This window comes from Ascidia mentula, chromosome 1 (genome assembly GCF_947561715.1).
Source record: "Ascidia mentula chromosome 1, kaAscMent1.1, whole genome shotgun sequence".
Lineage (NCBI taxonomy): Eukaryota > Metazoa > Chordata > Ascidiacea > Phlebobranchia > Ascidiidae > Ascidia > Ascidia mentula.
In genome coordinates this window covers 3207520-3234402 of record NC_138566.1, presented here as the reverse complement: position 1 = coordinate 3234402, position 26883 = coordinate 3207520, and the positions used below count along the sequence as shown (strand labels likewise).

At 38.7% G+C, this 26883-nt stretch overlaps 5 protein-coding genes across 6 annotated transcripts; 1 reads left to right on the top strand and 4 right to left on the bottom strand.

The window, feature by feature from the left end:
- Nucleotides 1–255: 255 nt before the first annotated feature.
- On the top strand, nt 256–1844 carry LOC145903364 (germinal-center associated nuclear protein-like). The gene is made up of 3 exons (XM_082991445.1): nt 256–384; nt 582–760; nt 945–1844. The coding sequence occupies exons 1-3, from the start codon at nt 265–267 to the stop codon at nt 1708–1710; spliced, it is 1065 nt and encodes a 354-aa protein (XP_082847571.1). The 5' UTR covers nt 256–264; the 3' UTR covers nt 1711–1844.
- Nucleotides 1845–1851: 7 nt separating this feature from the next.
- Nucleotides 1852–3809, bottom strand: LOC145903320 (GDP-fucose protein O-fucosyltransferase 1-like). Its single transcript, XM_082991398.1, has 2 exons — nt 3678–3809; nt 1852–3371 (listed from the first exon to the last, which is right to left on the bottom strand). Exon 2 carries the CDS (start codon nt 3290–3292, stop codon nt 2120–2122), a length of 1173 nt encoding a protein of 390 aa, XP_082847524.1. The 5' UTR covers nt 3293–3371; nt 3678–3809; the 3' UTR covers nt 1852–2119.
- A 1516-nt stretch (nt 3810–5325) lies between these two features.
- Nucleotides 5326–7370, bottom strand: LOC145903290 (nonsense-mediated mRNA decay factor SMG9-like). The gene has a single exon (XM_082991368.1). It carries the CDS (start codon nt 7310–7312, stop codon nt 5747–5749), a length of 1566 nt encoding a protein of 521 aa, XP_082847494.1. The 5' UTR covers nt 7313–7370; the 3' UTR covers nt 5326–5746.
- Nucleotides 7371–8010: 640 nt separating this feature from the next.
- LOC145917859 (uncharacterized) lies at nt 8011–14206 on the bottom strand. Its single transcript, XM_083003156.1, has 13 exons — nt 14002–14206; nt 13525–13608; nt 13048–13211; nt 12713–12857; nt 12326–12511; nt 11746–11913; nt 11265–11449; nt 10780–11006; nt 10257–10467; nt 9632–9767; nt 9062–9242; nt 8463–8665; nt 8011–8033 (listed from the first exon to the last, which is right to left on the bottom strand). The coding sequence occupies exons 1-13, from the start codon at nt 14204–14206 to the stop codon at nt 8011–8013; spliced, it is 2118 nt and encodes a 705-aa protein (XP_082859282.1).
- A 1989-nt stretch (nt 14207–16195) lies between these two features.
- On the bottom strand, nt 16196–26675 carry LOC145902958 (uncharacterized). 2 transcript variants are annotated; one of them, XM_082991052.1, is made up of 19 exons: nt 26542–26675; nt 26290–26369; nt 25702–25882; nt 24576–24731; nt 23126–23326; nt 21904–22057; nt 21452–21636; nt 20985–21275; nt 20552–20721; nt 20287–20440; nt 19829–20080; nt 19394–19570; nt 19014–19198; nt 18512–18738; nt 17993–18203; nt 17555–17693; nt 16991–17171; nt 16519–16721; nt 16196–16356 (listed from the first exon to the last, which is right to left on the bottom strand). In XM_082991052.1, exons 1-19 carry the CDS (start codon nt 26597–26599, stop codon nt 16310–16312), a joined length of 3252 nt encoding a protein of 1083 aa, XP_082847178.1. In that variant the 5' UTR covers nt 26600–26675; the 3' UTR covers nt 16196–16309. The 2 variants fall into 2 exon arrangements, with proteins under 2 accessions (XP_082847178.1, XP_082847186.1); XM_082991060.1 differs by lacking the exons at nt 24576–24731; nt 25702–25882; nt 26290–26369; nt 26542–26675 and adding an exon at nt 23638–23758.
- Nucleotides 26676–26883: the final 208 nt, after the last annotated feature.

The window sequence follows — 26883 nt, the reverse complement described above, 5'->3', positions numbered from 1 at the left end:
GCATTTCACATAAATTTGTAGTAAGTATTGCTAATACGCTTAAAAAATCAGCATTCAATAACAGTTTAAATTTACATCAACAAACCAACAGATATTAGTCGCAGTAGAAACTTTTATAACTATGCGGTTTTGGATAAATTTTAGATCAGGGAAAGTACCTTTCTTAAAACCATCGACACAAAAATCATACATTTTTAAGCTTGCGGTTGTCACAAACTCGTTTGTACCATTATATCTGTATGCATGCAAATCAAAGGTAAAAAAATGCGCGAAGCTGGTCAATCTTCCGCCTACCAATCAATAGTCGGAAGATGCAAGATGATGTGTCCACCAAAAGAGTACGAATTCAGAAAGAAGCACCACTTATTTCATGCTTTGGAAACGGTACGGTGCTCTAAAATGACTCTTTTCCCGGTCAAAGTTTGTGTTACCCCTATAACAATTTAATGAATTCGTTTGTTGTTAACAAGAGAAGGTTTTCCGCTAACACTTGACATTTTCCCTCCACAATTTATATTGTTTGTTGACCATTGTGTTACATACTACTGTGTGTTATTTGTCACAAAATTACATTTTTTAAGAAAGCAGGATGTCACTGCGTGAAGGAATTTCACAGATCAGCAGCTGGGGAGGTTGTTTGCCATCCAGACAATCTCCGTCCAATGAATGTTCTTCTCGAAACAATTGATTATTTGTTCAACAACATTTTGTTTTTACCTGGTTTTAGTTTTGTAACAATCTACGATTTCATTTTTGATAGGTAAGAAACATGTTCAAGTAATGTAAATACTTAAGTTAAATAAATTATAGTGTTTAAGACAATTGATAAAAACGAACGTCCAAAAATTCTTGAATGCCTATTTAACTGTTGTAATTATTCCTATTGCAACAATATGTTAACTTGTCTATACCCTAATGTTAGCTACATCCATCCCTATATACAGGTTGAGAAGCATTCGCCAAGATGCTGTGATACAAGAATTGCAATACACTGAACCACAGATGTACAGCACAATGTTGGAGAAATGCATCAACTTTTATTGCTATGCAGCGTACAGGAAAACTGTTCAACCAGAATTGGCAATTGACATTTACATTAACACAAACCACACAAAGAATTGCCTTGAAACTTTATTGGACACCTATTGCCAAATGGATTTTTGTTTCGAGTCTGCATCACTACAGAAGTCCTGCCTTAAAATGTTGTCAGTTTATATTCTTCAGTGTCACACTTCTTCAGAGAGTTTCATTGAAGTTTTAATGAAAGTCCCTCGCAGTTTAAGAGAAATGCAGCCTGTTAAAACCAGCATAGGAATGTGCATTTCCCTAAGAAGCAAAAACTACATGAGATTTTTGCGCCTGGCTACTTTGTTGTGTCACAATTGGATTTTTGCATCACTTTGCTGGGTGTGTCAAGACTTACAACAAATTCGTAGTGACACTTTACAAATGCTTTGTTTTTCACATACATCTAAAGTTGCAACATTTTCTTCTAAAGACCTCCGAAAGTGGCTGCTCCTTCAGACGGAAAACGATGTTCTGTGTTTTTGTTCCAGCTGTGGGTTGGAAACCTCAACTGGTAGTGGTGTAAAATTCTTTAAAAATGCATTCAAAAAACCCGATAGGTTACCTACAGGATGTTATATTACACACACAATTAATTCTTTAAGTGATGATAAAATCATTCAATTTCTGATGGGTTCATCCTAAATCAACAGTTGTAAAACTACACATTGGTAACCTATGCAGTGTTATTGAATTGAAATATATTTTTGAGTCTGATATGTTTTTTGACATAAACTATCCATCTGTCTTTACTTTATCTGCTGCAATAAATGTGACAAATTATATGCATGCCGTATATTCATATTGAAATACATTCTTGAGCAAATACAAAGTTCATGACAAGTGAAATATAGCCTTACTACACAATTTTTAAGCATTTTTAAGCACCTCAACCAATCTACTGTTTTACACTAACAAAAGGAAACTTAAAAATGAAACATAGTTTTCTTTTAAAACACAATCCTGTGCAATAACTGAACCACATATATGTAAGATATACCCACAATGGACAAACATACATAAATAGAAACATAGTAAAACATAGTAAAGCTTTTCACAATTCAGTGTGCATTTTATCCGATTCAGACAGTCCAAAAAAGCTGTTGGAAAGACCCAGTAGCTCCCTCTGGCGGACAACAAAAGCTGTAACGGATGATGCACAACTACCAATGAAGTCATCTGCTTCAATCAAAACGGACATATCCGATGCAAGGGAATCATGATCAACTCTGGCTATTTTCACATTCAAATCTTCTTCGAAGAACCAATTTTTAAATTCATCCTCCATGCTATCGGAGTCGGTTGCAATAAACAACGTTTTGGCATTGAACTTTTTGACCGACGCGATGACTTTTTGGCGTATTTCTTTTTTGCTGGGAAAGCACATTTCCCTGGTAAATGGAATGGTTGACTGGCCTCTGTAGCCAACGCATTGTGGTGATGACATAAAGGGGTAAAGAATGCTGTCACCCACATGTTCGCATGCACGTTTCCAGTCGTCACCTATTCGAAGGTGGATTCCAACAAAGGGACTTTCTAGTTTTGAGACAAATTTGTCAGCAAATTTTTGAACCTTGTCGGACCACGCGACGTATTGCTGCAAATGTCGATCCATTTCTCGAACAGGATATGCAGCAGGAGCTCCCATGAACACTAGCAGCAAATGTTTGTCAGCTGGATAAACCTCATCCCATTGATGCTTTCCAGAGCCATAGCTCAGGGAGGAAGGGTAACCCTCAGATTGTACAAAGTCAATGTTGAAGTTGTTCCAGAAGGGGCCAAATGGGTTTCCTGACTTTGCCGGGCAAGTTTTTTGGTCGTCACTGCGCTCCATTGCCGCCGGGTGGCAGTATACAGTTCTCTGCTCCTTTGGCCACAGAGTTGGTGCCATTTTTTTCATAAACTCGTCCATTTCTATCACTCGGTGGTATTTCTTGAGAGCATCCAAGTTGAACCACTCTCTGTATGGAACAAAGTCATTTCCATACTTCCGGGATCGGTAATCGTGAGTGATGAAAGGTGGAACCACCAAAGTTCTGTTCAACTTTTTGGCAAAGCTCAAAGAGCCAAGAAAATGGTCAAATTGATTTCCAAACCGTCCCATACAGGGACAGTACATGACGTATCCGCTGTGGTCGTAGTCAACGTGGGCCTTGATGGTGGAAAGTAAAAATACAAGGCAGAGAAATATGGAAAGGCCAATCTTTGCAACGTTTGCCGAGGTCATTTTAGGAGAATAAGGTAAAGTGCAGACAGAACACAAACAAGGGCGACTGGAATGTGAAGTCTTGTTCCGATTACAGCAGCTGTTGAAAATTATGTGAAAAATTTTACAAACCCAGTGTTTAAAAGACATGATGTTATATCGCAGAAAATATAAAAAATTATGCTGCAAAATGATACTGAAATATGAAAAAAAAAAGGTTTTTAGTAACTTTTTTTTAGAGCCAAATTATCCTGTTGGTATAAAACATATGATGGAAACTCTAATTTTCCTCATGTATAAAAAAACAATACAAATGGTCTTAACAAAAGTGCTACATAGGAAGCCACAAAATCTTCCCACTAAAAAATACCTCCTGTCACACTTCTTAATACATAAATAAACTGACCTTTGTAAAAGATGCCTAAAAATCCCTTCTTCTCAGAGAACATCCACTGTTTGAGACGAGGTATTCGCCTCAAATACGCACAAGTGCAGATCACCAGTAAGCTAAATATCAACAGCCCGTCGAAGGAATACACTGCAAACACCACAAAATGTTAACACCCCGAAAGTCCCGCAGTAAAATCTACTTAACGAGTGGATCGCGGTGCTCTGCCAACTTTTATAGAACCACACGGATAAACCAAGTTACAACGGAAGTGTTTGCTGAGCTGTCGTAAGGAGATGATATAAGCGTTTACGATCCGGGAGCTGTTGCTCACTCTTGAACACAACCAAAAACAAAGGCGCAGACGCGTATACATAGGAAGCATTAAATTGCTAACTACCGTTTCCGTCTGCCTCACGCCTGTGCTTTCTGATTAATTGAGGAAGGTGAATTATAACGCGAGTATATATACCAGCGGAACGATTACAATCTAAATAAATCATAAGCCAATCCTGACAGGATTAGATAAATCAATGACTGTGGCATTGTGAGCAAGCTGTAAGCTTATTGGTCATATGCATGTTTTGTGGCGAGCAATCAAACGTTTACTGTACAGTTATCTGCCTCAATCTCGTTGGGAGGCACTTAAAATTATTTACACATGAAACAAGCAAACCTGGCTGCAAATGTTTGGTGGGATTTTCTACGAAATTACAGTTAAGACGTCGAACCAGTTTGTTTACGCAATGTTGGATTTACGCACGCAGGGATGGTATGTGCGGGTTACAGCTGGGCCGAATATTTATAAATCGTCTGATCGAACAGACTGTATGTATGCACACAATGAAGCAACTACTAGCTTTGATTTGCACAAAATTAATTATGTCAAACTAGACCAAAGTTACACATGGGTAGCGAAAGGAATAGAATAAAATTTACGGGGCCGCCGTTCGTTTGCCTACGGACAACACAATCACGTGTTTCGATGCGCAATTATCAAGTTTCGGTGAGTCCAAAAATAGTTACGAAAATGCATAAACCGGTCTCTTGTGATTCAGATGTTTACGGGAAAAAAACGTAAATTATTATCTCCATAATCCATCTGGACCTATCTTTACTTTTCTTGACAATCAATCTAATGTCTAAGAGGTGGAGAGTCAAAGCCGACTGAATCGCCTGATTCAACGGAAAACACGTTGGCAAGTGTGAATTTCGGCATAAACCAAACTAATCGTGTATTCGGATGTTAGTTGATAAGTAGAGATGCAAAGGATCCAAAGATTTAGAGAGAGGCATTGGGCGATTGCTGAAACGTTGTGTCAACCACTTTATCTTCGATGTGCGTCATATTGTTGGTCTTTCGTTGGTCAATGTGAGACGGACCGATGACTATGACATCATTTTTACAGGGGACAAATAGAACAGGTCACAGGTGCATATCCAAATTATTATCTACTCATTTTTTAATTATTTATGGTAAAAAATATCTATGCATATGTTTGTTTCAGTCCAAAACGTTCATGTGGAATGCAGATAATATCAAATTTGTGGTGAGAAGAATGTAAATGTATTAAAACTTACCATTTGTCATGATGTCATGTTATCTTCTATTTTCTTCATAACAAGTTGATCAAATCTAAATAAACGTTTACACGAAAAACCTAAAACAAAAAAAAATATTTTAATCGATAACATTGTAACATCTGCACAGACTTAAATGCACCATGAAGAAACACAAGTGTTACAATAACAAACTCAAACACAACTTTCAGTACTGTTTTCAGCAAGTCACAACAATAAGCATTGTGTCATTGAATATCAACCACAATATGAGTGTAATGTTCTTAAATGACAGAACCAAATATGCAATTAAGTACCAGATTAAATAATGACACTTGTCCCATAAAAAGCCAAATAGTTTTGCGACCAACATGTCTTGGGTCTGTGTCATTTCATTTAAAAAATGATTTTACACAGCTTTGCTGATTATAAGTTATTCCGATATTGTGTAACAAATACATCAGAACATTAATGTAAAAACTCAATGATTTCTGACCCAAGACATGTTGGTACCATTTGGGTTTATTTTAACCAGCAAGCAATCTGTTATACTCTGAAACAAGCTGTGATTTTCGTATTGCGTCCCAAGTCCTAGCAGCATAATGAAACCAGTTCTTCTCAGTCAAAACTTGGTGGGTAATTGAGTGGCGAGGAATGGACAACATCATCTTACGAAAACAGTTTTCAAGCAAAACAGTGCTCGGTCTACCGACATATGCAGGCAGTGAGAGGAATTGTTGGTCAGCTGGGTCATATGACACTTTAGTCACATCAGATTTTTCTTCTTCATTTTCCACATCATTTATGTCAGGGAATAAGTAAGAATTGACTTCATCAGCGCGGTTTACAAGTGAAGACAAGCCCGGGTAGAGATTGCAATCAGCAAGAGAAAAGTGCGACTTGCAAAAAAGTCCAGAAAAGTTAACAAAATTTGACATGACATCATTCATAGCAGAAATGGATCGAATGTTAAACATACTCGACTCAGTTTTGTTGTGCACAAACACAATGACAGGCTGAAGTTCAGAGGGATTTTGTTTAATGGTTGTTGCGCTATCGTGGGATGGTGGTGGAGTAACTGGCTTTAGCATTTCCGCTACCTGCAGAAATTTAAATATATTTGAGTCTGTAAACCAGTCTTGAACAACAATCACAACATGGCAAACAGTCAAAAGGAATGCAGAGAGCTGTAAAGACTGTGTTTCCACATTAACAGATCCATTGTTATATTCAGATGCCTGTTTAAAATGTTGAGGTTGCTCTAGAATCATTGAAGGACTTAAAATTGGTTGCATGTCAAGCAGAATCACTCGTTCCTGAGTGACGGCCACATCAATGCCTGAAGTCATGTGACCTGCTCTTTCTCTTACTTCCAAAGACTGGGGGCGAAATACCAGAGATTTTGATGGGTCACTTAATTGATTACCAGCCAGCATTGACATTATGGTCGACTTTCCCACACCTTGCATACCAATAACTCCAATTACCAAAAAGTCTGTTTGCTCTTGTAGTAATTCAATTCCAGCATCACTCCAATTTAAAGCAGCATCAAGCATTTTTACACTTGGCCTTGAGTTTGTGGTATCTTTACCCTTTCCTGAGTTGGCATTTTCACCTTGGCCTGTGGGAGAACCAGAAGTGCTACTGTTTGCCTGTGCAAGACTCTGTTTCACCAAATTTGGAGATATTCCTGATTTTGATCTTGTATCAGCCAATGTTCTGCCACTGACAGGCTTCTTTTCACTAGAGCCAGCCTGTGGAGACTTTTTAAAAGTCATTGACAACTTTGGTGCTATTGCAGTTGATGGACTAACAGATATTTCCTGCCAAGATGTGCTTCCATCGCCATCTGGTGTTGATGCAGCTGAATTGCCTTGAGGTTTTTCTGCAGGTTTTGTCAGAATAACGGGTGTCTTGTTACTTGGTTGCGATAAATTTCCATCATCGGACTCTTTCACAGAAGATCTCCGTCCTTGGTCAGTACGAGGAATTCCATACGCATACTTGTACCTTTGTCCATCCTGTTCATGGCCAGGGTGCGGAAATCTCTTTTTCTTTTTGTTGGCAAAGTTAAGGTGGCCAGGTTCGGCCATGAACAGATGTTAGTTATTATTTTATCACAACTACACTACTATCTTACGAGTGCTTGATACAGCACCTGTAAATAGACCATGAAATAGTTAAATAATATGCTTTTTCTTAGTGCTGAATTACCAAAAAACAAATGGATGGGTAAAAACATATATTATTAAACTTAGCTTCCCTGTTTGGCCTTATGTAATTAGCCTCAAAATTTTTTTTCGTGAAATACTGTAGCAAACCAACACTATTAATTTCAATTAAAAACACGAATGAATGAATTGCTAATTACTTTTTCGATAAAAGATATTTATTTTCAATAAATTCCCCACTTTCCATATTCCGTTACGCATCACTGGGTAAAAGTGAGTCACAGTCGTCACGCATTGATGCGGCAAATTTTCTATTTTTTTTATTTTGTAGAGCAATCAAAAGTAAAACTAATCAAATATAAAATGAGAATATGATGAATCTCCAACGGTCAGTGACGTACGTACTAATTGGTGAAACACGGAAATTTATTACAAAAGTTTTTCCAAATTTCAGATTTTCAATCAAAGAAAATCGTGCATTGCGTTATCACAAAAAATAACAAATAATTCAGATAGTTTAAAAACAACAATTTTGAGGAAAGAAAAATAAATGCTATAACATCAACAAACACAACTGCAGATGTTTTGGAATTTGGTCATGTATCTTTTTCTTCCAAATCTCATTCGTTGAAAAATTTCAGACCTGCAAAATATCATTTCAATGATTTTGTTTATGACTTTTCCATTTTTACGCTTGTTCTAACATTGAAATATGTCGTTAAAATAATTTCTTCGCAATTCCACTTTTTGATGTAAAAATTTCAGGTCAAAAACTTTTACCTTTTTAGACCAAATTAAACATTTTATCCACACCAAAATAGAAAAATTAGGCTCCAATTTCTAGCTTTAACAAGACAAATCAGTTTTAAACAAGAACACGTTTTTAATTAGTTCTTGAACAATTGCTGTTTAATTGGTACATTTTTATCCAAACTGTGACGCATTAACCCTTAACATGACGCAGCTTGAAAAGGAAAGACGGTAAAACAATTTCTTTAGTAAGCAGTCGCGGGTCGAATTGACACTGTTTGTAGCAAACAGTTGGTGCCCGAACTTCTGAAAACCAACGAACCTGCGACCGCTGATTGGAAACCTGCGTTGTAATCTGTCGCCACTTCATTCCTTCTGTAATCGTCTCTTACGTCCTTGTAGTTCCCGGATACATCAGGTCCTCCGACAAGAGCTCCGTACAACACATGTGGGTTCCGGGATTGAGTGGAAAAGGAATCGAAGGTGCAAGCTGTAACCGGACGTTGCGTCCACTTTGGACACGAACTGCGATGATAAATTAAATAGGTTTTGGGAAAATTTCCTCCAGCAGTTTTAATGAGAACAAATAAATACTCTATGGTAAACATAAAAACATTTCAAATTAGAATAGAAGTTGCACCATTTTGTCACTTATTACCCGAAAGAAGACAGGAAAAATTATGCTATAATGTCCTTAATATATTTGCGTTTTTGTGTGAACGTAAATGCAACAATACACAATTAGATTTTGCACTTTTGAGCCATATTTGTGTTGCAAAAATAACTGACCAAACTTTTTTTCATATTGTATTATCTGATTTAGGTGTTTTTTTCCTCACATGTCTTTCAACATTCTGCAACGTTCAAGTTCCCAAAGAATTAAAGTTAAGTACTGTTTTCTATTAATTGTTGACTTTTTACCTCGCTCTGTGATGATAATGCTTCGGGGGATTTTTCCCGAACCCAACAACGTAGCTTCTCTTCCCGTCCCCAGATCCAAGCAATAAGTGAATTTGTTGCTTCGCGTACGAAAGATAATCTTGGCGTTCTGGCATTTCCGGGTCAAGTTTCGATGCCATGAGAGCAATCAAAGCGAAGTTGGCTGAAGGGGATCAAACGTTTTTGAGTAATAATTTGTTTGAACACCTTTGCTAGGACCCCATTGGGACATTTCCACTTATCACATATTAACTGACAAGTTGCCGAAATGTATACGTGACAAACCAAGCAAACGTAAAACAGAAAATTCACTTGTCACGGTAAAAAGTGTTTATAATATTGCAATAAGATCAGATCTTACACCAACGAGAAAAACAACATTAGAAATCAGCCTAAAAAATTTATAGGCTGGTTGGAAATTTTAAAGTTGTTATAGTTGCAAATATTTTGTCCAGGGAATAGCCGCTTTCGTAGCCGAAAAAAACTCAGAATCCATCCTTTTTACGATTAATTTGACATGTTTTTTTTATGTAACTCCTTATCTTTAATCACCTGCGTATCTGTTGGGTCCCCATTCAATAAACCAGGTTAGACCAGCAGGTGTTTTTTGCAATTCCTTTGCCATGGTTATAAACGCAGCAACGTCGTTTCTGTATTTTGATGATTCCGTCTCTTGAGCAAGGAGAACCTACAAAGGCAGTTGGCTTAAAATTCAGTAAGGGATTTTCCCGTGTAAAAATCTCAAGATGATGCCAAGAACGAGATCCGTTGGGCTTTCATCGCACACAACGGTCCGGTATATCGGCTGGGTTGAGGTATTACATACCCCGACAAGCTTAAAGACAACCCTGGCATTAAATTTGCCGTTGGCGACACAATAGGCACGACGTTCTTGTTACCTTGACAGAATTTCTTGTTACATTGAAATTCTGAATTTGTTATTACCTTGCCACTAGCACAGTGCCACTCAACAACTGCACTCATGAGACCTTACGGGTCGAAACAGTGCGTGTACATACCCTTTTTTGGCTTTTTTTGCTCATTTCTTATTTTCTTGGTTTATTAGAAACCGATGGATCGTAAGCAAACCAAAAAACCCGTATAATATTTTGCCGTACAAACACAAATTTTGACATTCAAAGCAAAGAGAATTTGTTGTTATTAGAACGGTCCTCACCTGGACTCCAGCGTATTTATTGTCCCACGAAAACTCTTCGGGAACTGCACTGGCGCCATATTCATCATATCTATCTTCAGTTTGGTTTAAATAGAAATCATTCCCAGTTGCCTTGTAAATCCATATGGATGCCCAGAGAAGTTCGTCGTCAAAACCGCTCCAAGATCGGTAAAAATGTTTGGCTGCTGGCACTGATACGTGATAATTCTCCCTTAGTGAAAAAACGATATTTGGCTGATTTATTTTCACGGCAATGCGGTGGCAAATTACGGATTGTCTAGCGCCTTGCAACATGTAATAAACTTCTAAAATATACTTGGGTATTTTTAGGAAAATTGCCGAGCAAGAATGGAACAGTTTGAAAAAAAAACACATGAGTCACCGATAAAATATGTATGAAACATGAAATTGTTTGTTTGTAAAATGACAGACTTTTTTTGTACGGCAAAATTCCCGAAATAGAGCGCCTCCAATGGGGGTATAACTATACAAAAACATCTATTAATATATGATATAGAGTCACCTGTGATTATCGGCGAAATTATAAAGTTCCTCGCTGTGTTTTACCAGCAGCTCAGAGTAATTTGCATTTTCATCTTCGAAGACAATGGAAGCGGACGCGAGAGCAGCGGCGGTTTCTGCAGCGACTTCGCTTCCCGGATGTTCGGTATCGATCTTATACGATTTCCGGTTTGTGACGTAATCTTCCGGTCTCCACCAGTGGCTGTGATCATACGCCGGGTCGCCGACCTACGTAAGATTCTAGTGACAAGTATGTATTCATGGGGATATTGATGAATTGTTTTTGAATTCACTTTAATATAGCGACCTTCTTTTTGTCATTTTTTTCGAAATACAAGGGCTACCCGTTTAGCAATGGTATTTCCTATGGACGAAACGCTTGGAGGTGACAACTTTCAATTGAAAAGCCAATGATAATATGCTGTACAGTTTCTAACAAAAACATCTAATAACTTTGCACCGAAGTGTTTCCATTGAAGGACTCACCTGTACATAGAGTTCATTTGGTTGCGTGTGAGCCTTTATAAAGTAGTCGGTCGCCCATTTCAACATATCAAGTGCGTTCTTCCATTCTCCGGCATCGATATACGCTTGTCTGTATTCGATCATTCCCCACGCAAGAACAGTAGCAGTATAGGCCATGGGAAATCCAAACTTCACATTGTCGCCAGCTGGTCAAAAGATGGTGGAATTTTGTTGGTGTTTTCTTTTTACCCCAGTTGAAAGCCGCGTGGTCAGTAAGTTGTAAATTTGGGACATAATGGACCAGGGTTAATTAAACTTCTGACAGACCGCAGTTTAGTGACCCTTCCTTTGGGCAAATCACATTCAAGAAAGTAAGTGTTTACATAGCAGAACTCCACACACAAAAACAAAACAAATTTTCGTTTTCAAGCTATTCTACCGTCTGCTACCACATTGGACATTTGGCTGTCAAATGTGATTTAACCACAGCAACCATACGCACCATCATACCATCCACCAGAAAGATCGTGTCCAACATCACAACCATCCTTAAGTCCGGAGTCTCCCCTCCATGGGATACTGTTGTTAGGAGGAAGTTTTCCTGATCTTTGAGCTTCGTAGAAGAGGATCGATTTGTGGAGCACCTCGTTGTAATCGTATTTTGTGCCATCTATTATGACGTAATAAAAACGGGTGAACCACTTTTGTCGTAAATCAATAGTGACAGAACAAGTTATTGTTCTTTACTGATACCTGCTGTGACCATGTACTGTATATCAGGCTAAAACCTATATTTTCAGATGTTTAATACCAGAAAGAAAGGAAGGTATTATAAATCAAAGGTTTGCATTAGGAATGTATTTCAGTTGGCATATATGTGCTTTACTTTCTGAAGAAACTTAGTCGGACGTTTCTACATCATAACAAATTATTGATAATATACAAAATTGAATATTCTGTTGTATTTTAACGATTAAACAATTAATCCTGTAATTTATACAATATTCCAGTGGATGAAACTGGGTATAAACTTGTTGAAACCTCAAATCACATTAAAATCTTTGTGGAAGAACTTAACAAACCATTTGACGGCTTAAAATCTTTGGCATTTGTTATTCTCGATTTATAAGGCAAGCGACTGTGGATTGCGTCATCTCTACAGCGAGCTGTGGAGTTTATTTGCTCATTATCCAACTCTGTATCAGCGAAGAAAGGTTGTGTGATGTCAGGGGTCGGAACAACTCCGTCGCGACACAAATATGCCTCCGCTGTGTGACGAAACAATAAATCATTTTCACAAATCTGAAGAAGTCTCTGACAATTACAAGAATATCAAAATGCACTTTATAGCTGCCTAAAAACTTTAAAAAAAATACCATAACGCAGTATTTGCGTGGTAAAGAAGAAAAATAAAGAGCACCTCGTAAAACGAATGCAATTCTTTAACGTTAAAAACAACCGCGAATTACGACCTGAGGATGCTTCGTGTGGTCGGCCTTTGACGGTTGCTTGGAAACCCAAATGAAGTTCCTGCACCTTTTTGTTCCACGAGGCGGCGGTAAAGAACCAGACTCTTCCATTGCGGTAAGAATTGGAGGCCACAAAGTTGTATGGCTGAAATGAGAAGTTGGTAGGTTGCCTACTGATTTAAAGTGCTGTATTTGTACCGGGTAACAGACGCTTTAAAGAGCTAAAATATTCCATTTGGTATATTATCAGCATGTTCCGTTGTTGATCTGACAGCTTGGGAGTTGATCTATGCAGTTTATTAGGTTTTCATAGAGCGATTGTGAAGTTAAATTACCTTTACTTCCGCGACCGGGTTTTCGAAAACCACTTTTATCGTCCAATCTTCAAAGTAACCTTTCCTGTCTTGTTCCTTGTCTATCTTCGCAATGAAAGTCCAGTCATTATTCGGACGAAACCATCCAGCGTAACTCACTGTGTATCCTTCCGACCCTTCAAGAACTATTTCAAAAACAGACTCAGGTGGGTCAATGTTTTGATTGTAAAACTTTTTCTAAATATTTAAGTTTGATCAGATACGTCTAATGGTCTGACCTTGATAATGACGCCATACAACTATTATTGCAGAAAAAGTCACAAAAAACGGTAATATAGGTAACTTTTTGAACAAGTAGCCTAATTACAATGAAATCGTACAAAACTTTAGCAAGTGTAAAATGAAACAGAAATTTTTGAAACTTGTATGATGACTGATATACTGTGTACTCCACAGTTAACAATCAACATATTTTCAGTAAGTTGTACAAAAACTCACGTTCACATCGATTGGCGTCTTCAATAGCGGGAGAATTGTGACAAGACAAATCACCGTTTTTATGCAGATAGAATGTGACGGGTACTGCAAAATATTGTGGTAAGATTATCTTTGAAACGACAGATATGCGCTAGGTTCATCCGTAGGGCGAAAAATCCACGCAAAGCCAGCTTTTATAATGCAGTTGGTAAAACGCAGTAAAACCATTGTCCCGACCATTGTCCAGATTTAATTAAATAATTCTAAATATAGAAAAAAAAACATTTAAAATGATGTCAAAAAATGGAAATTAGGCTCTTAAAAAAAATTGGTAGTCTTGCAACTATAAGACTTTATCCAAACCAACCACTTTTGCATAAACGAGATTATCTTGCAAAAGTGGTTGATAAAAAAATCGTCTTTGTTGACCAAAAAACAGGAGATTCCGACAACGTAAACTTTTATATGTAAACTAAACCAGTAATATGTTTGTTTTACGTTTGACAAGTCGTTGAATTTGAAAACCAGCCATGTTGAGAATCACCACAAAGGAAAACTCTACATCTTTGGTCAAACGTTGCATGGCGTCCAAGGTCAGGTTTTGTCGATTCTCGCCGGTAATTTGAGAATTTGTGCTCATAGCGGTGACTTGGGCGGTTTCATTGATGGGTCTGCAAACAGTGTGGTGGGGTATATTGTCCATGCTTCTCAATGCGTATTTTGCACACGTATTTATAACACCGTAAACTCTAATTATCATATTATGTCCAAAGGTATGAAGGAGATCGGGTTTGGGAATCACTACTTGCATGGCTCGAGCGCTAAGAGAAGATTTTGCCAAACGCCTTTGAAGCGAATAATTATCGTTTTCGCACCATACGAAAACGGACATTTAATCTATCGTAGGGTATTAACCAAAAAAAAAATGTTAGATCAGTGATTGTTAAAATTAACCAACGCAAAATATATAACCATGCTTCAGTAATACTTACTGTGGGAACATTATTATTGCTTCCCAGTCATCGGTTGATTGATGAGGAGTGCCGCTAATACTGATTGCAAAACCACCTTGCCACGAGTCAATAACCATACAAGATATTGACGCAAGTTCCACACAATTTACTTCTACAAAAAGTAAAGTTTGCCTGAAATAATGATTTCAATAAAGCAACAAACCCTTAAGGATTGATGTCAACTGATTTGTTCATTTAGAAAAATTTAATTCACTTACTTCCCATAAACATCATCATTTTTCTGCTGAATTATAATATATATCGTCTACAGCGTTTTATTGAATATTTATATGTACTGTATGTTTTACTTATTAACTTTCCATTCAAAACCCAATCAAAGGTCAAGGTGGTTCTCGAATAAGGAAAAAAGTAATTTTGCAATAAAACAAATTCGCAAACCTGTAGCACCGGCAAGTTGCATGTGAAGAAGAAACAGTGAAAGAAAGTGGCTTCCGCAAACTTTTATTAAACCCATGTTGTTTCTGGTCGTTCTGTTCAACACAGTACCAACTTTAGAGTATTTGCCTCTTTAAAATCTCTTCTCACGTCTTCTGACAAATTTGAAGAAACAAGTCTCTGCTGCACTCGACCCGCACTATTTATAACCATTTTCTGACGGCGATAGCAGGTCATATTTGCATCACAACAAGCTTCATTGTTACGTAAACGTGTCAATGTTGATTTATTTTGAGGTAAAACGTAACGGTTTCTTCAAAAGTGCCTTCAAGTTGACGTTTTCAAATACAAAAAAAGACTGATTCATTTGTCAAGACGCCAAGTCACCACATCCGATAAGCGGACTTTAATCATCAAAACATGCTTAAACGTTACGGCAAGCTCGTAACTTAGTTTTAAAACGGCAACAAACCTCAGTAAGCGGCTGGGTAACGACTTACGTGTAAATGTTTTTCACACTATAAATTGTTGATTAATAGTCGCCGGTAGCCTCGACGTGAACACCGGCACAGCAATGAGTAACTGACTGTGTTTTGATTTTGCGATGATAAATAAATCATTTTCATTGCCGAAATAAACCACCAACAACAACAAACTAATCGCTACTGTGTGTCTCGTTTGGAAGCAAAATGTTGATAAACCATAGACGAACCCCAGATAACGACAAAAACCTCGGTTGTAACAAGGTTTGTTTCGAAAAGGCGAAAACATAGAAAAACCGAATTCCGCAAACAGCTTGCATGGGTCCCGATGAAAATTCTAAACGTGTTTGAATTAGGCGCCCATCTATGCTGCAAAATGCTCGCTTAATGTTTTTTTATCAAGCGAGAAGCAGTTGGTAAGTTTATTTGTTTGAAAGTAAACTTTTTATTTTTTATTCTAATCTAAACTACTGTTTTCAAAATTATCAGGCATGCTGTTATTTCATTTGAATTTTCAACCTATTTAACTACAGGTTGTATAGTGTTTGTATCGCATGTTTATCTATCTTTTATGATTTTAGAAATATCACGTGGGTCTGTGTTTAAGTGATTCGTTTTAAACCCATGTTGTCATCATATACGTAAACACGAAGAGATAAAATTTAATGTCTTCCGTCTTCCACATCTCATGTCTTTTGTTGATATTTGTTAACTCTGGGCCTCAACCACTTTCCTACACCGCACATTTTTATAAAACACAAACCTCGTTCAATTGCAGAATTTATTGTTTATTTCGTCACCATGGAGACACCGATTCAAAAGTCTTTTTCAATTTAAAATTTTATTCGATCAGAAAATGAGAAATTTAGCCAAATTTTTTTAAATAAATGTATAAAAAATCCGGTTCCATCAAATTTATTTCTTCTGTGGGACCTGGTCGTTGAGCGCGTATTGACTTATGCCTGGAAACAACACGAAAAATGATTAAAATAACAGGTTAAGTGAGGCAAATCTGTATCATAAAAAAACAAGCAGTTTCCAACTATAACTAAAAATGCAGGCACCCGAATGTAAATTTAAAACTAAATAAATTTTCTGAAAAATACAAGAAATTCCAGTCTTACCAGCGCAAAGACCCTGAAAGGCAGCGTTGTAATCAACGGCAACTTCGTTACTGATAAAGTCTTTGCGATCGTCACTGTAAGCCCCTGATTTGTTGGGACCTCCGACCAGTGCTCCATAAAGGATGTGAGGGTTCGGACCCGCCGCGTTGTATTCATTCCATCCGCATTGTGGTGCAGGGAGTGACGTCCAATCGGGGCAAGAGCTGCGGGGAGTAAAAACGGAATTTGTAAGAGCTTTTGTTAAAAAGCATTTTTATTGCGACTTTATTTGCCGAATAACTCGAAATAAATACAGCTGTGGATATATACAGTCTTAGCGTCAGGAACTGTTGGTAATGTGAATTAATTTTCAATCATAAGCAAAGTGAAGTCAATAACATGAATTACATGAAATGCCTCGTCTGATAGTCACACCAGCTGCACTGATGAGAGCTCATAGGTCGAGCTTACATAATTTCAATTGTTGCCTTACCTGGATCTGTGATGAGGTCGCTTTGGTGAGGCAGCAGTGTGACCAACCACGTAACTTTTGCCGATTTCGTTGTCACCAAGTATGTAGTTGAGTTGGCTCATGGCGTATTTGATGTATTCATTTTTCTTGGGCATTGGTGGATTGAGTTTCGCCGACATGGCAGCAATAAAAGCGAAGTTGGCTGCAAATATTCAACGTTTTAACTAACTAACTCGGTTCTGTGCTGAATGGTAATCAGGTTTGGAAGTTTGTAGAAACATGATGTTTCGGATTGGAGTCAGCGAGCTTATCACAAACAATGGAAAAATCGATTTCGCCTACATAAGCATCATCTGGTTCTTTATCAAATAGAATCAATTTGCTAATTAAGGGCTAGTTTCTGCCAAAATTAAGAAAATCGGTCTGTATATATAACATAACTAATATAACTTACATTACATCACACGTACGTTACGGTATATATATACTGTAACACAAGGTGACCGTTGGTCACTTACAATACAATAAATACAATAGTTGATTGTGCAGCAGATTTCAGATATTTTTCAATACAATTGACTCTACCTGCATATCTATTTGGTCCCCACTGAAGTTTCCATGTGAGGCCTTTGGGAGTCTTATCGACGTTCTGCGACATGTACGTGAAGAACTGATCTACATCTGTTCTGTACTTCTCCTTTCCTGTTGCTTGGGCCATCAGAACCTGTATCGGAGAAAAAGTTGAAAATTAAAATATGATAATTATGATAAACGGTGACGGAGGAGTAATGGATTGTTCTGCATTCTTCACATGTAGATGTGGAAATAAGTGCAAAGTGAGAAGAGTTGGCGCCTTCATTTTGCGCAATTCAGACTTTTATGCAGTAAGGTAAGTTACAATACGCAGACACCTTTGTTTACTCTTAGCTACAGTCTACAAACCGACCATACACGTCGCGATTAATCGGGAAAATATGCGTGCTGGACAACTCTGTGTATCAAATCCAACGAGTTTGAACCCACCTGAACTCCGGCATATTTGTTGTCCCATGAGAACTCTCCTGGCACTGCGCCGGCTCCGTAATTATCGTAGTTGGTTTCAACGTAAGTGAGGAATCCATTTTCGCCTGTGGCTTGGTAGAGCCAGGATGCAGCCCACAAAAGCTCGTCGTTGTAACCGTTCCACGACTTGTAATAGTTTCGTACGCTCTGAACGGAGTTGTGGTAGTTGCCCCTGTTGGTGTGACGTCATAATTAGGGTCAAAATTGAATAATCAGAACTAGTCAAGCGTAACGGTACTACGTAGGCAATTTATTTTGATTGTAAAGCAATTTTTGCTTCATCAAGCACTTTCTTGTACCAAACTGCGTGTTTTTAAAAAGGTGTTCGTTTGTTTTAAGAAAGGAATTCTGAAATGATTAGATTGTTACGTTGATTGCAACCGGGTGGCAAAAATGTCCTACGAAATGGTAGGAAGATATTTTGCTTACAGCAAAATTTACTTTTCCAACAGGTTGCAGATTCTCAACACAAATCCTTACCGGAATTTGTCGGCAAAGTTGAAGAGCACGCGGGCGTGGACGAGCAATTTGTCGGAGTAAGTTTGATCTCGTCCTCTGAAAACAATTGAGGCGGCTGCGAGGGCGGCGGCAGTCTCGGCAGCAACTTCTGTTCCCGGGTTTTGTTCATCAATCTTGTAAGATTTTCTGACTTCTTTTATGTCTTCGGGGCGAGTCCACATGCTGTGATCCTTTCCTGGATCTCCAACCTGGAGAGTATTTGAACCACTTGTTATTTTATCAGCCGAAACATCACACCATTTACTACAAATGAATATTTCCCTTGACCCCGCAAACAACATCTTATCACTACGTTATTCGACAAAAAACAGTAAAACCCTTCATCTAACAAATATGCACAGCTAAAAGCATTGCGTACAAAAATACAAAAAACATTGGAGTAAAAAAGGCGTTTTGTCGATCATAGTGAAAATATTTACCTACAAATCAAAGCCAAACGGAATGACTATATAAGCAACCCTACCTGTACGTAAAGCTCGTTGTTGGCAGTGTGAGCTTTCATGAAATAATCGTTGAGCCATCTGATCATTTCGTAACCGGCGTCCAAGTCGCCGGAGTCGAAGTAAGCTTCATTGAATTCAATCATCCCCCAAGCGAGCACGGTTGCGGAATAAGCCAACGGGAATCCAAACTTCACGTTGTCACCAGCTGATAAATTAAGGCGAAATGGTTAGAACTAGAAATATATATCCGAGTAAAATGTTGTCGGGTTTCTTGGCACAACTTAGTTCTATTGTGAATAAAACAGTAACAATTTTGGGTTAAAATTAAACCAGAAAAAATGTTTTTTTTTTTTTAGCATACAAATACCATAATCCCGATTGATTCAGCAACCATACGCACCATCATACAATCCACCAGAAAGATCGTGTCCAACATCACAACCATCCTTAAGTCCGGAGTCTCCTCTCCATGGGATCCTGTTGTTAGGAGGAAGTTTTCCTGATCTTTGAGCTTCATAGAAGAGGACGGATTTGTGGAGGACCTCGTTCAGGTCGTATTTGGAAACTTGTTTGCTCACTGTAGAAATCATGGATGTTTGTTAGTTTTTTAGTGGAAATAATTTGTGTAAAATACAAAAGTAAGGAGTGAATTTCTAACACTCATAGGTTTAGGTTCAGTCGTTTGATCTGTTGAAAAAGATTAACCCATTTTGTGATACTTTGCACGTAAAGTCAAATTATTTCCAAATAGTAATTAAAACGTTAAGATCAGTTTTCTGGCAAAAGCACCAAATTTTGCATACAACGTCTAATTTGCATACAGCGGTTTATGTACCTAATGACTTGAAGTATTCTGAAGCATCAGTTTGTGTAGAGCGGCTGGCCAAGCTTCCGAACGATGAGCTTTGGGAGCATCTTGGGCCGTTGTTGGGCGCTTGGGTCGGGATGGTCAGGGTCGTGCCCTGGGTCGTAGTAATGGCGCCACCTGATGGAGAGCTGGTAGCACTTCCACTGGATCCTCCAGTGCCGACGCTTCCGCTTAAAGCTATCTTAGGCTGGGCTCCGTTGCGACAGAAAGTCATCTTTCCTGTAACCACAGAGTATAACATGATGGTGCATTTACAGTGCGGTGCTAATGTACGTCATGACAAATGACATCATTCTGTAGCGAAGTGTCCATGTCACCTTAGCGCATCATGCAAATCGACTTGATTGGTGTAATCAAACATAACGGTTTCCAGCGTTTCTATTCGCTATGTGACGTCATGTGTATTACGTCACGCCGCCTCTTACCTTCAGGGGCATTTTCAGTTGCCATGTCGGCGATGAAGAGGATTTGGAGTGGGTTATTTCCCTCACCAGCACCGATACCATCGTTGTAATCCATTGGGTGAAGCAACCAGATACGACCACCTTCGAATGGTCCTTCAGCACGAGCAACGAACACCTGAATCAGAAAGGGTAACGTTTTTATTTTGATATGTTACTTCTTCAACCCCACGTTGTTGCTGTTCATCAGTGTAATGGTTTAACGGGCAGATTTTCTTGCAATTTTTACCTGAATAGCGGTGACCGGGGTAGCGAATTCGAGTTTCATTGTCCAGTCAGAGAGAGGTCCTTTGCTATCAGGATACATCTGTGCTCTGGCGTTGAACTTCCTGGTGCTTCCAGAGCTGTATCCGGGGTTGAGGATGATGTAACCAGGATTGGGAAGATCGTTTGAAATAACTGCAACGGTGAATGATAATTTACGAGTTTTCGTAAACGTTACCATGTAAATTTTTTTCAGGCATTTTCTATTTAGACTGGTGAAAATAGATCTAAATTCCGGCCAATGTGTTTGGTACAAAACATTTCATTTTAATTGCATCCACGTTATCACTAATGATGTTTCCAGTTACAAATTATCGGACCAAGTTACAAATGAATATGGTAATCACACAAAGGTTAAAGTTCACCATCCTTCGAAATAGTTTAAATATTTTCCTCACCTTCACATCCTTCACCAGGTGGCAGTGTGGTGCGGGGCGGGGTGGTTGTAATCAAGCGGGTGGTGGTGGTTGGTCTGGTTGTAGTGACGCGCCTGGTAGTTGTCGCAGGTGGTTGAGTAGTTGCTGGTTTTTGGGTGGTTGAAGCTGGTCTCTGAGTGGTTACTTTTTGGGTCACTGTGGAGGGAGGCGTGGTGGTGGGTGGTGGAGTGGTGGTCGGTAGAGGACGCACCGGAGACACGATTTGAATGCACGACCCGTCAAACACCAGCTTGTCGTACATACCAACCATTGCTGCGAATAGACATGTGCATGTTATGTTATATGGTATAAATTCGTCTTTCATGTCTTACCACCAAGAGTTAACAAGAGTAATTTGTGTTTCATGTTTATAAATCATTTCTACTAAGTAGAAATTTGTGACAGGTCAACTGTGACCAACCACATGACTTTACATATAACTGACTCACCTAAGTATGATGAAGCATCGGCAGCTTCCGGCATGTTCCTCACGAACAAGTAAACAGAATAGATTTGCATCGGGGAGATGTTGGCGTTGTGGGGAACGCTGTTGAATGTAAAGATGCGGCGGTCTTGGCTGGCCGTCACCAGTGTCACGTGACCGGACAGGAACTCAACTCCTTCGGGCATTGGTCTGTAATTGAATCAATAAAAAAAAATTATTTTGCAAATAAACACAAAATCTTGGCTAAATATGCCGGATTGGTGGGAACGATTTTGTTTAGTATTTAATCACAGGTTAAAATATTACGAGAACAATAGAAACATAAACGGAATAAAAGCTAGATTGGTTAGCAGTGAAAACAGCGAGATCAAAGCAATCTGTGAGGTATTGGTAACTTATAAGAATCTTTTCTTAGTGGTAGCAAGAAATGGTGCCGAATTTAGGCGCGTTACTTACTTGTGGAACATAAGGGCCACCGACCAACCGTTGTTCGTGCTCTGTTGAGGTTTCACATTTACCCGGAGGAGGGCGCCAGTGGGCCAAGAGTCGACCACAGAGTAAACGCTCCTGGTGAAGTCGGGGATGTCACAAGCAATAGGGTCGGGGAAGACTGTATGGTAACGACAAAGATTTACAACCAATGTAAGTTTAGTTACTGAAGAGAATATTTTAATTGATATCAGGGCTAATTTAAATACGAAGCCAAGTAGATGCACATAGAGATCGTGTAACTTGATACGAGTTCGGTAAAATGTAAATTTTCAACGTGCCATAGAACCTTCTAGTTTTGCTATCTGCTGTACTTTATAAATCGACCTGCGTAGTCATTATATTTTCTTCAGACAAAGCACAGCCTACAAGCGTTTCGGTTTACATTATTTGACAAAAGTAAATTTCTGTCGTTTCACAAACGGGAATGAAATATTTTTCACCTAATGTTTTGCATCAAATTTCTGGACTGAAATATTCCACAAGGGCTGCAACCTTTTTGCAAGAAACAATGGAAGCATTCGAAGTCACAAACTTCCGCATTGTTGCGTCACACAACGCATTCTTAGACAACGCGTGACTGACACCCCGGTGCCAGTGTATTTTATACGTCACAGAACATGTTATGCATCACCGATTGCTGTTGCCCAAAAGCGGGCAAAATGAAATCCGAACATTTTGGTCTCGTGGGAGAACCAAAATTACATTCGTTTAAAGTTTACGGCCATTAAACAGCAATTATAAATAGCAGAACGCTTTTGTGGCGATGGTTTTAATTAAATGTCTTATTTATGATTCTTTGTTCATTTGACAAAAATAACGATATTGATGCATGCTTATATTTTGGAAATGTATTTTTATTCGTCAAGATCAGTTTCTTTCACGCAAATTTCGACTTTATAGCGCAGATCGAAACACGTGAAAGCGTAAATCGCTGGTTACCGAAGCGGTTATATGACCCTGTTTGCGATTTTATCTGGGAAATTAAGACCGAAATTAAATACACTGGGCGTCTTTCAATAACTCTCTTGGTTTTATCGACGTCTACGCCATTCTATCATACATATTTCTTGCTGTTTTAAATCACAGTTTACCAATCACAATATAATATTTTGAATATCGACCGCCAAAGCTTATGCCTTTGGAACTACAAGAAAGATTAGGAAAAGGTTTAAGAAAGCCAACTTACCGTATTCGCAAACACCTGGGACTCCCCTCCATTCGCACACGTTGTTTGTGTTGCAAACACATCGGTTGTCGGGGTCGGAGGTCGGGGAAAGTTGGTAATTCTGGTCGCAAACAAACGTACATTTGCTTCTGTCGTTTTCGCCGTCGGTACAGGATAGTGTGGAGTAACGTGGCGGCTCCAAAGGCGGACATTTTCTTTGTGCTGGAACAAAATACAAACTCCGTTAATTGGTTTCGTAAGAACCCTGATGTGACCTATTTGAGAAAAGGGCTCTACTTATACGCATATCAGGCATGCGTTTGCATATATTTATTCTAACAGAACATGCAGGTGTTGATTTAATGCGAAAAAACTGTTGCTCTTACGTTTATTAACTTCGATAAGAAAAAGTTTATTTACTTTAAGAAATAACAAATTCGCATACGGAACAACAACGTATTATGACACAGATTGTTGCGAAGACTAACATGAGAAACAACTGAACAAATATTCCAAAACAACTATTTTCTCACCTTGAACGAGACACAAAACTGCACCGCACAGAGCGGCAATAAATAACGCAGATTTCATTTCTCTAATATCTCGTATATTTTCTTCTCAATAATATAATATAGTCTTTCGTGGAATATCGTGTGTAAAACTAACTACACAGTCACTGGCACCACGCTTATAACCGCCACGACGCGTCATCCTGAAGACCTAAGGCCTTTTTCGGCAGTGCAGTCACATGACTCACACCCTGCTATGCAAGAATGTGTCACTTGCAATTTAAGGCCAACGGCCTTATTTGCCACAGGAGTCAGCGGAAGTAATGCGTGTCTGACCCCTGAGCAAATCTCGCTGTTACGATTTGTCACCCTTTCCTGTTAAGCCGACTTTAAAGAACGACGCGATTCACGAAGATGGATTGTGACGTAAATTTTCTCTTGTGTCGTCACACCTGCTAATAAGCCCCATTGTTCTGTCACAGCGGGATGTGATAATTGTGCCCACGCCTTGTTTATGAGGTGGCAGAATGTCGCCACGTACTTTCCACGTGTATTTGTTTATAAATAACCCAACTGCATCGGTAAGGGAATCTCTAGACGGCAGTTTCGCAATAACATCCGCGTCATTTGCTTTGAACTGTTTGATTGTAGCCTAATTGAAAACTCTGTGTGAAGGATTTTCCTTGCAACACAATAACACTTATATTAAAAACTAATTTGATGCAAACTAAATCAACCGTATTTACATACAAGTGGCCCAGAATATTTACCATGTACATGCATGATATATACAAGTTACCATTTATACTCGGTGAATTTGGTAGCGGAAGGTTCTACAAGTAGCGTAAAATTCAAAATCCACAAAGTGTCCAGACGGTGAAAGCATGGCCGATTGGTATATTCATGTGGCAAGCTATTTCTTCACTAAAACTCCATGTTTAGATTCTCTGTCTCATACTTACGTTCATTTGTGTTGCTATTCAAGGTCGTCAAACTCACAGATGGAGTTGTTGTTGTAGTGGATGTTGTTGTTATTGTTGTTGGTGTTGTTGTAGTGGATGTTGTTGCTATTGTTGTTGGTGTTGTTGTAGTTGTAGTTGAAACGGTGGTAGTCGGTGCTTAAATATAGTGTTGACGATTTATTAAAAATGTATTTTCACCAAAAAAAATCAGTCAGCCAGTCTTCAACATACAATTTTTATTTTTGTATATTAAAAAAGAGCAATTGTTATGATTCCTACAGCATATGAACATGTTGGATAATTAAAATGGAATAACCCCACAAGATAACGTTATGTTTATACGACCCACAACAAACAACCCAAACTCTGTCAACGTGTTTTATTTAGTTTTGAAATTTCCTGTGCCTCTTATAGCAACATACGGAATTCAACAACACGGATCACGATCAGATTTCAACGACATGTCACATCCGTTCTGTGAGTTGCAGTAAATGAGCAACACCCGCAACTAATTTTACACCCAAGTAAGTCAAAGCCTCCAAGTGAACCCCGCTTGTTCAACTCCCGTCACAGTGTCAATCGGAAACTTACGTCAACGTACACGCAACAATACACGAATTGTGACGTAACATTGGAAAAAAGGGCAGTAGTTTTAGGGTTCATGCGGAATAGCGGATTTACAAACTGCGGTCGATTCGAAATGAGTAAGTTTTTGTGGGAAATTGAAACGTTGTTCGGGGAAAATGAGTTTGTAAGTTTATTTAAGGGCATTGGAGGCGGAAAGACGTTGATCACGATTATTGAATGAATGGGAAATTGGTTGGTGATGTGATTGCTTTGCCCATCCTGGATCGAGCTGCGTGAAAGAGGCGCGTGTGGGGGGAAATGGATTTTACTTCCTTGCATTAGTGACTGGCAGTCTCTTCGAGACAGTTTAAGAATAACAATCTTGACATTTACATATTTCTATTAATATACATGGAAATTAGCATTTTGTGTAGCAAAATATTTACAGCTAGTAAACAGCTGTCATTTTGAGACACAACAAAGCTTGTTTTCCAACTACACGCAGCATATCAAACTTTCATGATTCGTTGTCATAAAACCAAGACAATTTCATACTTACGTATTGAAACACCATTGCACAAATCTCCCTGGCAACAATGAACGCATACTGAGTTGATCGTTCCATCGTTACAGCTGTTTGCGTTCTGTCCTTCTTGACTTGAACAAGACTGTGTTTGCTTACATAACTTCCTAATCCTCGTCACATTGTTGCTTATCCTGATTTCCGTCATACAAGAGCCCTGTTGACGTCATAAACAAGATTGAATTTGACAGCGGGTGACGTCAGACGTCAGCGCCAACAATGATTTAGTCGTATATATTTGCGTTTTCATTGGTCGTAGACTGGTCATGTGTGGCTTTTTAAAGCAGGTCTTTTTCAGAGGGTGCAGTGTATTACGTCCGTAGCTTCACAACAGAATGAATTTGAAACCAATTTTCTTCAGTAAAACAAGCATCTATCTAATCTGCTTCGTGATTACAACTTGATAAGGGGGCGGCAAATTATAAATTGTACAGGGACGGGTAAACTGCCTTGCGCAGATAAAGTGTAACACATCACTGCGACAGTGGCAAACCTCTCGGTACAGAACAAGTTTTGGTTTAAACACCTCAGATGCAACTCATTGTGTTATCGCATGATGTTTACCTCATCTCCAGGTGAACACGTTTGAATTTGGTTGCATTCTGCGTGTGTCGCAACCCCATCACACTGGTAACACTCGGAGGCTGTAGAATGTGTAAATTTACAAATTGGGTTGACTTTAAGTGGCAAGAATATGTTTCATAAGTTTACTTACAGCAGCTTTAACGAATTCGTGAGATATACTTCAATTACACAATTTGAAGCCGACAATTACAATAAAATAAAGTTTGATCTTCAAACGATTTCAAGACTTACCTCCGGATGATGCAAAGCAAGCAGAGAAGATTGTCACAAGAATTAAAAGCTTTTTCATTATTTTGAACTTTTTAATTGGCTGCAATTACATGGACTTTGATTTGAACAAATATTGGTCGCTGCACGAATGCTTGAAACACAACTGCTCTCACGATATTCAAACTTAACACTGAATCATTAGTTAGTGTTTCAGCCTATATGACTGATATATGTCTTTCTCAGTCTTCCTCAAGCTTTCGACGCAGGTAACGGGTGATTAAAGCAGACTGTGACGTTTGTGGAAATGCGTATCGAGGTGATTTCACTTGCGATGTGTCGCGCGTCGCAAATTTCCCAATGAGT